The sequence below is a fragment of the Columba livia genome, chromosome 1 (assembly GCF_036013475.1).
Source record: "Columba livia isolate bColLiv1 breed racing homer chromosome 1, bColLiv1.pat.W.v2, whole genome shotgun sequence".
Lineage (NCBI taxonomy): Eukaryota > Metazoa > Chordata > Aves > Columbiformes > Columbidae > Columba > Columba livia.
The window spans coordinates 123,509,925-123,522,746 of record NC_088602.1 but is presented as its reverse complement, the minus strand read 5'-3'; the positions used below and the strand labels follow the sequence as shown (position 1 = coordinate 123,522,746).

Sequence of the window (12,822 nt, the reverse complement as noted above, 5' to 3'; positions counted from 1 at the left end):
AATTTCCATGGTTGCAGGTCTTGTCCACCAGGCCTCTGAGAAGAGCCTTGTTCTGTTATCTTCACACCTTACTAGTAGGCAGCAGTAGAAAGAATCATAGAATCATTTTGATTGGAAGAGACCATTAAGATCATCAAGTCCAACCATAACCTAAATCTAGCACTAAACAATGTCCCTAAGAGCCTCATCTATGTGTCTTTTAAACACCTTCAGGGACAGTGACTACACTAATTCCCTGGACAGCCTATTTTGGATCTCCACCTTAGGTTCTTCATCTTAAGTCCAAACAAACGCAGCTCTCTGACTCTCTTCATATGTCATGTGCTCCAATACCCATGCAGCATGGACTCACTGTATTATAATCAACATTTGCCTTCATGGTCTTCTTGTAGTGGGATGTCCAAAACTGGACATGGTATAGGATATGCATCTCCTTGTACTGCCACAGGAATGGCCAGAAGAACTACTTGAAGGTTTCCAGAACTCTAAACGGTTCAATGAAATTCTGCTAATTGTAGAAGCCTAGAATCCTCATGTAGGTACGCAAAAGAGATGCCTAAAGTAGTAATTATGAATACCTCCCCTGAGTACCTGAAACAGATCAGCTAGCCATTGATTCAACCTGTCCCTGAACATAGGTTAGATGCTCTTTATGAAAAAGCTGAATTACCAACATGGGAAGTATACCACTCCTTTATTTTGCAGCAGTAGTTATTTTTGAATTGAAGAGAAACAAGCAGATGCAGAGTGCTTTTGCTTTCCATAATCCAAATGGCTGGTTTCTTCCCTGTATCCAACTCTTTTTGGAATCAAATGAGAAATAGCACTCTAATGCAATTAAACAGAAAATAACAATGCTACTGAGAGAGAGAAAAAAATAAAGTTATTTCCAAAAAGAAAAAAAAAAACAACAGCAAACCAAACAAAAACACAAACAAACAATAACACAAACAAACACTAAACCTGAACAAGTAACCAGGAATGCATTTCTGAACTCCTTTATGCTGTGGAAAGATAGAATCAACATTTGGATACAGTCAGAGAAGTCAGAGAAAATTGTGCTGCAATTCTGCAAGACACTAAGCAAGCTAGATGTCTTTAATTGCATCTACTGGAAAAACAAAAAATCAATCTACTATCAAAAGACACTACAGAATTATTTTCACATTGCGATATTTATAAATAGTTAGATTCCTTCCTTCCCAGCTTAAAATTGCAACTGAAATTAACTGTTATCATAGTACAGCCAGAGGTCTGAACCTTAAAGTGAAAAAGTATATTTACACAGTAGCAACAAACAATAAAATTAGATAATGACGCCACTGATACTGTTACACAAAATAATCTCCCTTAACTGCTAAAAATATACGGAAGCTATCTTTACATTCCAAGGGCAGAGTAAAAACTAGCCAATAAGGAATACAGAGAAAAAGTTGCTACAGCCAACATGCTATTCGATACATATATGGATGGATGTACATGAACATATATCATACACACAGAAATATGGACTACAAAGAAACATCACCCCATCATCTTTTCCTGTTTTTACTTTTATAAAAAACAACGGTACATAGCAGATAGACCTTTCCTTCTCTCCTGGGCCCTTAAAAAGAAAGGCATTAGCGTACTTCTGTGAAGAATTATTGCAGCCAGCCTCGACAGAAGAGGAAGCCAAAATACAACAAACACCACCTGTTTACACAGCACCTCCCATGCATGAGGTGTTCACACAAACATTCTTATCTAAGAAATGTGTTCCTGGGCTAGCCCTTCCTCTTCACACAACATGTATTTCTTTGAAGCAAATATGCTCTTGTTAAACAAGAGCTGTGCTCCAAATCCTGGAAGAAAACTCTAGTTTCATGAATACTCAGGAAGACAGCTGCCTATCATAGAATAATTTTGGTTGGAAAAGACCCTCAAGATCATCAAGTCCAACCATAACCTAACTCTGGCACTAAACCATGTCCCTAAGAACTTCATCTGTATGTCTCTTAAACACCTCCAGGGATGGTGACTCCACCACTTCCCTGGGCAGCCTGTTCCAGAGCTTCACAACCCTTTCTGTAAAGAAATGTTTCCGATCTAAACCTCCCCAGCACAACCTGAGGCCATTTCCCCTCATCCTATCACTTGTTACCTGGGAGAAGGGACCAACACCCTCCATGCTACAACCTCCTGTCATGTAGTTGTAGGGGGAGACCTTGTCTCCCTCCTCAGCCTCCTTTTCTCCAGGCTGAACAGCCCCAGTTCCCTCAGCTGCTCCTCATCAGACTTGTGCTCCAGACCCCTCACCAGCTTCATTGCCCTTCTCTGAACCCTCTCCAGCACCTCTATGTCTTTCTTGTAGTGAGGGACCCAAAACTGAACACAGTATTCAAGGTGGGGCCTCACCAGTGCCGAGTACAGTGGCACAATCACTTCTCTAGTCCTGCTGGCCACGCTATTCCTGATACAAGCCAGGATGCTCTTGGCCTTTTTGGCCACCTGGGCACGCTGCTGGCTCATATTCAGCCGGCTGTCAATCAACACCCCCAGATTCTTTTCTGCCAGGCAGCTTTCCAGCCACTCTTCCCCAAGCCTGCAGTGTTGGCTGGAGTTGTCGTGACCCAAGTGCAGGATCTGGCACTTGGACTTGTTAAATCTCATACAATTGGCCTCAGCCCAATGATCCAGCTGATCCAGATCCCTCTGTATGGCCTTCCTACCCTCCAACAGATTAACACTCCCAACTTGGTGTCATCTGCAAACTTACTGGGGTGCACTCAATGCCCTCATCCAGATCACTGATAAAGAGATTAAAGAGAACTGGACCATAATTCCAGTAGTTTTGAGCCATATATTGGTTAGAAAATGGCAAAACAGAAACACATATAACACGCTGCAGAAAAACTGAGAGAAAACCAGAGAGACTTGTGAGAAGCTTTTTCTTAATGTGAGGTGCTATTAACTGAAAGTAAATGCTATTAACTAAACTTACATTGACATAATGAGAATTTGATGTGGAGCATTCAAAACGATTAACAGCAGAAATGTTGCAGTAATCATTAGGATGATTTTCCAGTGTTTTTTTAGTTGCATAGTTATGCAGAAGACAAACAAATTAAAGCAGGGTTACTAGTGCTCTAATGAGAAATGTGAGATATTAATGGCTCTAAGCCCTAAAAACCAGAATAATAGGTAGAAATTAGCTTTCTACTAAAAAAAAACACAACTGTCCAGTGATCCAGTGATCTCTCTGATATAAAAATATCAGCCATAGCACATGGACTTGTCTTTCATGTCAAAGCAAAAATCAAACAAACAAAACCAAACAAGACCACACAAAAAAACTCAGCACACACACACACAAATAACCCCAAACAAAACCAGCACTTGCCTACATTATATGAAGTCTAAGTGTTCCTGTCTGATAAAAGAACAAAAAAAAATTCTGAGAAAAGAAAATTTATACTTGTATACCTATAGAAGTCTTTAGGATTATGGCAGAAGAATTGACCAATGATTGTAAGAACTGCAAGATCTCTAGCTTTCTACAACTCAATTTCCCCATACATAACAGACTGATGAACTACTTAAGCAGTTAAGCATTAAATGAGGCCTACCTGAGCAAAGCAAATATAAAAAGTAGTAACACTGAACAGTAAAAAAAAACCTTAATATAAAGTTTAACATCTTCAAGTAGTTTGTACTGAGTCAATAACAGCCAATAACATCAGCACTTTAGGAAAACTGTCTTACAATCATACTGAGATACCTTCATAGGTAGTGCTAGATAGTAAGATGTCACAGCACCAAATCAATTTGAAGCAAGTATCTCACCGAACAACATCAGAACTCTTATATTCCCATATTACTGTAATATAGAGTATCTTGTACCAACCCTATGCCTACATTGCATATGCCTATTCTCTTCCCATGCTATTGGGCCTCTACTTATCCCTGAACAGAGGTCTCTAACCATTCCTTTACCAGGGAGGATGAGGAGCAATATTTGTCTTGCCCTTTACTTGTGTCAGCAGTGTGTCATCTTACTCCTGGCAAAAAAGAAGAGCTGCCATGTCCATAGGTGTACTATGGGATTTGGGCATACCATAACACAATTGATGGGATGGAAGAAAACATGGCAAAAGGAAGAGTGGGACAGTGACTACAACTCTATTTTGCTCCATAATGAAGACTGCATCTCAAACTCTTTAGTAATGGACCCCGTTCTTCCTTGTGAAATGAGACCCCTGTAACCATGATCCTTCACAGCAGTATCTTGCTAGCATTAATCACAGTATAAAGTTGATCACAAACAAAAGATGTCTAAGAAGTTATGCTTCTTGGTGACAACCAATGATAGGACAAGGGGAAATGGGTACAAACAGGAACACAGGAGGTTCCACTTAAATATGAGAAGACACAGAACACTGATCAGGCTGCCCAAGGAGGTTATGCCGTCTCCTTCTCTAGAGACATTCAAAACTTGCCTGGACACATTCCTACGTAACCTCATCTAGGTGTTCCTGCAGAGGGATTGGACTAGATGATCTTGCGAGGTCCCTTCCAATCCCTAACATTCTGTGATTCTGTGTGACATTAATTCCCAGTGCTTCTCAGAAAGGACTGCCGCTTTTTTTGGCAGTTGTAAAATAAAAGGAAAAATATTCTGGGGAAACGTTCTCATTAAAAGAAATAACAGAAATAGTTTATTTACTAGGTAGAGCTAGAATTAAAAAAAACAAGCAAAAAAACCCCCAGATTTTAACTTGAAGAAAAAAAAGTCGTGTTTTCCAGAATAAAACACATACATTTTTCAAGGACCTATTCTTCTACTGGAAAGATTTTAAAGTACTTGTTGTGGATATAATTTTCCACATACTTCATGAAATAACTGAGGGCCTCATTCGCACACCTCTCTATACATTATGATCAAAACACTTTTACTGCACACATCACAGTCCTAGCTGGACAACATATCCAAAATTGTTCTCCCACCTCTCCTCCGCGCTTTCTTCCAAATGCACACAGCTGCTCATCTGTGTGACAAATCGTAACTACACTGTCTTTGTGGACAGTACCAGAGAGCAAGCCCTGGCCCCTGGATAAAGTGGTGTGGACTGGCACCGATCCAAGATATTTGGAGCAAAGAGCTTTTGGAGCCCTTCCTCTGGAGAGGACTGGTCACATCCACGCTACAGCACATGATCCCAGTCTCCCGTGTGCTGCATGTGGCCTCAGGACTTAAATACATAATATTATTTTATTTTTAATTCAATATGTCTAAAATAACAATCAGTGCAATGCATCTCATGAGAGAATTGTTCATGCCGATATTACATGCTTAAAGTTTTGCACACATAGCATGAGGTCATGTAGTGTGCGAGACCTGCTGACGCAGCATTGGAGACCTGTCCTGATTAGTAGAAGTTGAAGTTGGTATGGCCTACACCTTTACTATGTGACCAACCTACAGTGTCATACAGACATGCCCTCTCAGAAAGAGGGAGGACACGCAACCGTTTCTCTCCAAGAAGGAAGAAGTGAGTCAGCTACCACATACACAGTACGGCTCATTGTGGTGACAGTACCCAAGGAACGACAAAAAAAGGGGGAAGAGGGGAGAGAGTGAATGACTACATCTCTTAGTGTAGACAAACCAAATGATCACTGTGCTGTTCAAAATGGGAAAAAAAAAAAGTTTACTTCGTCTGCTTTAATTAAGGACCGTGTGTCAAAGACTCTGGAGCCTTTCCTGGCAACCCCTAAGTGTATTGCTGTTAAAGTCTGGTGCTGTTCTTAGGTGTTGTTTTTGTCTGTTGTTTTTGGTTTTTTGTTTGGTTTTGTTTTGTTCAGTACAACCTCAGCTCCACACTAGTAAATGAGAAAATCTTGAAACTGAATGAATCTTCAGACCACTGAGTGAATATATAGAAGAGTGGACAAACCTGTCATCACGTTAACAGCAAACAGGAGAAAATAGTAACATTTAAATGTTACTATCAGAGATGTTTTTACTGCAATGCACTAGACCCCATACTTACAAGCAACATTATCATTTTACAGGAAGAAACATACAGTTACCTAAATTATGTTTTTTCTTTTAAAAACTTCAAATATAAAAGTTAGATATATTTAGGTAAAGGAACTTCATGATTCAGCATATATTTTACACATCAAACTTTGCTTACCCAAGTAGAAAAAGCTTTTCCTTCACTACATTTATAGACCACTTTTGCAAGGACAGTTAGTTCCTACAATAACCATACCACTGACTTAAATCAAATTCATATGGGTAAAAGAGAGAGAACAAAACTGATTTTAATTAATCACTTCACCTATTCTTAAAGGCAACAGCCAGCCAAGTACTTCGCTTGTTGCACTGCAACCAGACCCAACATGTGCTTCCTCAGCCAGAGAGGAAATGCTGAATGGAGAAAGGGAAGAGAAGGAAAAAGAGGTTAAGTCTTCAGGAACTACTGAAAGAGGTTAGAGAATGTAAGAAAAGGTGAGTATATTAGAGAACGTGTTTATTCATTAGTACAGTTATACAAATTGTATTATGTGCTCTTGGAATTATTATTGAAAAAATTATTTTCTAGAAGCATTCAACAATGACACTCTTAATCCAAATCATAATGTTTTGAACGCCAGGAATTGTACAAGTAAAACAGGATGAAAGTTCTAGTAAGCATTAATTTACCTAACAGGGAATGCAATTTCTACTTCAAGTTTTTCTTTTATATATGCTGAGATAGTCCATGACAGATTAGGAAGAGAACTCTGACATCAGAATTATTGTCTAGAGGGAAATTCCAGACTCCTTACCATTGCTATCACTCCAGTATCATTCCTTGCCAAGTTTTGTTAACTAATAAGGAAAATATTACAATGCATAGCCACAAATATGTTATTGATAACCTGATAATTGAAATGTTCCTTTACTAATATACAAATTTAATTATCTGATGAGCAGTGGTTTATTTCAAAGGTCCATCTTGGTTACCGGTCATGAAGATTTTATTTTTTCCTGATCCCACTTGCAAAGTTAGTTTTATCCAGATAGATGAAAGCCCATAAATACGAAAGAAAAAGGTACACACAATGATACACCTGATACTGCATATATAGTAATTTCTGCTGCTGCCTTCAATATCTAGAATGGACTTACATCCAGTCTTACAGCATGCTTACATATAATTCATTGCACAAGATACTGCACATAGCACAAGTTGAGGTAAATAACTTTAGACTCAAATTCAGTACTGACTGTTGAAATTTTGGTATATTAATTCAATCCATGCTTAAAAAGAAACATTAAAATCCCGTAGAAACATTTTAATTGTTTCATCCTGATCAAGTCACAAATACTCTTTCATTCTTCAGCACAAACACACTCTGAAGCTATAGGTCTCCTTTTAATTCCTTTAGAGTTTAGGTTCTTTCATTAGTTTTTAAGATGATAACTGGTAATAAATGAAACACTAATGAATACAAGCTTTGTATTTAAGCATACAAATAACATTGTAGAGAAATAGATGAACCTACAGACTGCAGAGAATAAACAAATTACACCTTTTTTTCTGCTTCTCCTTGTTTATTTCAAGTGCTGGAGGAAAGCAGTAGTCCAGACTAGAGACACACTTGTGGAGTGTGGCAATCACAGAGAAGGAGTCTCTCTCCTCTGTCATGAAATTATAACAGTATTCTATGAAAAGAGAAATAGATTGTGCTCTGCAGTGTAAGAGCATGGGAGAGAAGGGAACTACTTAAACTTCAGCTTTCTTGGATTTAACACTCAGGCATCACTGTATTGTTTTCAGTAAATACCAGCCTTCACACACACATGGACAGACTAAAATGTACTAATTAGAAACTTAGCAAGATATTAGGGAACTTATTGCTACATGGACACCAAGTATGTTGTTATTAAAAAACAAAATGAGAGCTGAACATCCTTAGAAGGAAATATTTTAAAAGGCTAACTTTCACCACAAATTAGGAAATCTGCTGTTGCTTTATTCTGCTCTTCATACATTCTCATTTTTCAGTTTTAGGGACTAAAGGGAAAAACATTTATGCCACAGAACTCTTATTGGGCAAGTATGAGTGACAGAAATTTGCATCTCCAATCAAAGGCATCTTCAGGATGGGAAGGTACACAGGACCAGTTTAATCTCATTTGCTGAGCACTTGATACCCACAACACAAACACTAGTGCACACTGACTGCTTCACAGCTTGCAGGCTTCATAGCATAAGAAGTGCTTCAAATATCAGAAAAAATTCTAGACTTTACATGATTTGAACACGCCCAGAAGCATTACTGTGCCATTAACACAGACACTAAACCAAAACCAAAGGCAATCAGGAAAGAATTCTTAACTCAAGATGCAGGCTCATATAGGGAGCATAAAACAAAAAACTACTGGGTCCCTCCACAGAACTGGGGCACTGCCAAAGCAAATGCTGTTCAAAGGCTGATTAGCTACTGACATGGATCGAAAGTGTAAGACAGAGTCCCACAAGTCCCAGGAATGTGAGTGGGCTCTGTAGCTACAGTCAGCCACCCAAATAAACTCTATTATAGGATTAGGGCACAAAGATTTCTATGAAAACAAAACAAACCACCAAAACAACAACAAACACAAAACAAACCAACAAACAAAACAAACAAAACAAAACCCCAAAAAACAAAAAGGTAAAGTTGTATTTATTTAAAAACACTGCACAGTTGTCAACTGTCACAGTTGCATTTTCAGAACAGATTTGAGTTGAACTAGCTGCATTAAGTTGGTTTTACTGCCCTCACTGTACTGATAACATTCAGATAGCAAAGGAAGTTAAAATCTAACCTATTTTTCAACGTAAATACCATTAGGATTGCTGAACTACACTCCACTTCATTGAAACAATTAGCCAGCTTCACCTTCAAATCACCAGAGCATTGCTACTTCTTAAAAGTAGACAGCCTTCCTCTTGTCTTCACAGATTCTTTACAATATCACAGAAATGTTGCGTAATTACTGCATTATGGAGGTCTTATGCCCACCAGACATAAAGATATTGTCCTGATAAATAATTTTAAACTTTCATAGTATACTTTGTAACTTTTAGATAGTATTTGTCCTCAAAGACCTTTTGTGTGGCTGAAATTAATAGCATGTTATTTCCAATATTTTACAAATCCTAGTTTTTTAGAAGAAAAGCTCATGAGTCTACCAGTTATGTGAAAGAAGGTCTCCAAACCTTATGAAACATTAAGTATTTTTTTAATTAAAACACATGCACTGAAACAAAAGCACATGCCACACATTATTAAAGTAAGCCTTCTTTAATGAGATTTTGCTGATCATGTATCAGCAGCACCACCATGTGTTATGTGAACAAAACATTTATTGCTGAGAGATTACTGGTATTGCAGGATATAGTCAGCCATTTACAATTTAAGTAATTGAAATAGGCCTAAATAGTAACAATATTTTTGCACCATTTTTCCCATGCCAAACTTGCAAAGCCTTTAGCCTATCATACCATTTCAAGTAATATTACAATTTTCAAGAGTTAAAAAAACCCACCTTATTATATTTCCACTGATAATAAAAGACAAGAGAAATTAATATCCCTGAGAAGTATTAAATAAGATCTAATGCCAGATGCCATGAATGGACTCACTATATCACTATTTACAAATCAGGAAGGATGGGCTTTGTTCACTAGTATGATACTAAGATTGGCATAAAATAAATACTTCAGAAATACTGTAAAACTAATTGTAATATTGTTTAATGCTGAAGTTACAGTAGTATTACTGTACTTTATACTTATGTTTATACTTTACATAAATGCTTCTTTAGAAGGTGCATTGAAGGTAACAATTTAATAAATAGTCTCCTAATAATCTGAAATTTTGTAACGTTACTTACACTAACACGGGTTTTCCTGATATCTTAGGGCTGTTTAAAACGTCTATCATGGCTTGCTTTGTTTCTTCCATTCTTGCAATGTCACTGGAATCCACAACAAATATTACACCATAGGACTCAGCATAGTAATTCTTCCAGATATTTCGAATTCGTTTTCCACCTCCTAAATCAAAGATGGTGACTTCAAAGCGTCCCTGTTTAAGGTCAATCTTGGAAAAACCAACTGTTGGAGCCACATCTTCAGGAGACTCTGTCCGAGTTCAAAGAAGAAAGACTTCAGTAAAATGTGTCCTTAGTTCTTTAAAGAGAATTTTACATTATGATTTGTGTAGCAAAATGTATATTTTAAAAACATGGAGCAAACTCTCCCTGTTAAGTGACACCATATTGCTAACCACATTTTTTTTACATTAAGATCTTCCCTCTCCTGACATAATTTCAAACTAATACACTAGTCTCTCAAACAGTTACTTCACATAAATTTAGACAGGAGCACTGGGGCCAGGGGTGGGGGAGGAAAAAAAAGAGCCAAAAATGTGATTTTTAATATTTAATACTATAGTTAAATTGCAGTGGTGTTCAGTGTATGATAGTTTTTACTTTTCCCCTCACCACCAATGCTCCCATCTAAACAGTTACAGTATTTGCATGGTATTAGTCCAAGTTTGAGAAGAAGAACAAACAAAACAGTTAACAAATTATGACCTGGGAAGCCTTACACTCTGCCAAATTTATCTTTAACCCTCAACGGTTGCCAAAATAGCTTCAAAACTTCAAACCAAAAGTTGAGATGAAGTGACTAAAACCATGTTCTGAGATCTAAACTACTTGATTCACTTTATTCAAGATCAGGTTTTGGCCTTTGTTTTAGTTTTGTTTGTTTTCAATTTGCTATACAATATGCTAAAAAAACAAACAAACAAACTAAAACAAACAAAAAACCCCAAACCAAAACAAACAACAAAAAAAAAAACCACAAGCAATCAAACAAGAAAAACCAAAACCAAAAAACCACAAACACACCTGTAGCTTTACATTTAATACTTCTGCTTCCTGTCTTCCTCTCCAGAGGGCAAAGAAAGCCTGTACTCGCCTCACATCACTAAGCTGCAGGGGGTATTACCTGGATCTCTGCAACCATTTTATGTAGGCTTGGTAGCACAAGGCAGAAGAAATAGATGTAAAATTCAGCTTGTTTAGAGGAAGAAAGTCAAAAGCACTGAGCTCTGAAGAGAAGTGCAGAAGCTAAATCATTATCAGACTTCTGCTACCACATTCCTTTTTTGAGAGAATCCTTCATACACACACAGCTGAGATGGGGATTCATAACAGGCTGCCTGGCCAGAACAGCATAAGCCAAGGCTCCAGCAATAGAGGGGTCCCAGGACACCATTTATGAAAAACTACAGCTTCAAAACTCAGCAGACTTTATTTTTAAGAATGTTTTGCACATGAGCTGGAAGTATGTGCTTTTACAAGAGAGAACAATGTGAACATAAAGGTTGGGTAAGGGTGAAAGCTATCAATGATGAGGGGATATTGCTGAAACATATGCTACTATTGTACAGTGAGGTCTCCAATAATGCACAGTCTTCAGCATAAAAACAGGGTCTGCCATATAGTCTGCAGAGCCATTTTGGCAAATATTACTTCAGTGACTATGCTGATTTGCTTAGGTTTAAGAGTCCTAAGAACTGAAATACACTTGGTTTCTGCTAAAACCCAGCAGTCATAACTGCAGTCTTCTCCTATAAGTTTTATGACTGGTACACAGCCAAAAATACCGGTTCTATCAACTCTAAAGACTAACTGAAGGTTATAAACTCTGCAAGCCCTGTTAAGGAAAAAAATGCTTTCTACAGCAGGTGCTATTTAAGTCCTGGGAAACAGTCACAGAAGTTAGAACTATCTTTTGCTGGAGTTTCCCTTTAGAAATACCCTCTTTAACCCCGCCTTTTTTTTTTCCTTAAAAAAACAAAAGGACTTTTAGAAAGAACTGTCATGTTTAGCTGATAAAGGTATTAAAGTTTATTGAGACAAAATAGAAAGCTAAATAGTGAAGCTCTCATGTTTTCAGGACAAAGATTCAGGAATAAAAGTGAGAGAATATTAATAACTTTATTCCCACTTAGCAAGTTCGTGAACTTACATAACACATGTAAACAAAAAGTCAAGTTGGAGTCTCCAAGTCTGCCAAAACACTAGTAAGTACACTCTTGTTATTACACAAGATGAAAGCTATTTAGAAAGACAATCCCACAAGTGGAAAAATAAAACCAAAACCATAAAGAAGCTTTGTTTTGATAAGTACATGTTTTATCTCAAATTAATCTTGCTTGCACGTGTCACTGAATGGTGCAGAGCATGCTCCAAAAATCAAGTGGTCTCTTACTGAAGCAACTACCTAGAAAATTGTTACCTTCAAAAGGTAAGACCCCTAAATATTTCTCCATCTGCATGTCTTCACACCATGAGGCCTGTGACATACCCACTTTGTCAACCACATTTGTATCACTTTTAGTGGTATAATCACCAAAACTTACTTTCAACAATATGGGAGGATGAGAAATTAAGAAACAAAGCAATATGTTTAGATTAAAATTATTTTAGATTGCAATTATTAATTATACTCTCTCTTTCAATGTTCTATTTAGATGAAAAACAAATTAATTGCTTACCTCCTTGAATTCCTCGGACTGTAGCAGTTTTACCAGCATTATCAAGACCCACCATTATTAGGGTCACCTTCCTACATAAGGAGGGAAAAAAAAAAAAAAAATAAAGGATATTTCAAGTATTTTTTCTTCTAGCTATACAACATTTATTCAATTCAGCTTTTTAATACATGCATAGCAAATTTACCACAAACTAGTAGAAATAATAGGTATCAAAATACCAAGTAGCAGGCA

The 12,822-nt window shown here is 37.4% G+C and overlaps 2 protein-coding genes across 8 annotated transcripts in view; one reads left to right on the top strand and one right to left on the bottom strand.

Moving 5' to 3' along the window:
• Positions 1-12,822, top strand: part of PROS1 (protein S) — a 64,817-nt gene that overhangs the window by 11,724 nt on the left and 40,271 nt on the right. The window contains exon 2 of the mRNA XM_021287747.2: positions 6,339-6,496. The gene's annotated coding sequence lies outside the window, so the exon portion shown is untranslated. The remainder of the gene's footprint in view (positions 1-6,338; positions 6,497-12,822) is intronic.
• Positions 1-12,822, bottom strand: part of ARL13B (ADP ribosylation factor like GTPase 13B) — a 56,292-nt gene that overhangs the window by 36,658 nt on the left and 6,812 nt on the right. For all 7 annotated transcript variants that reach the window (XR_010475340.1, XM_065076492.1, XM_065076468.1 and 4 more), the window contains exons 3-4: positions 12,592-12,662; positions 9,914-10,163 (exon numbers count right to left, since the gene is read on the bottom strand). Coding sequence is in view for 6 of the 7 variants with exons in the window: in XM_065076492.1 (XP_064932564.1) it covers positions 9,914-10,163; positions 12,592-12,662 (321 nt within the window). In the remaining variant the exon portion in view is untranslated. The remainder of the gene's footprint in view (positions 1-9,913; positions 10,164-12,591; positions 12,663-12,822) is intronic.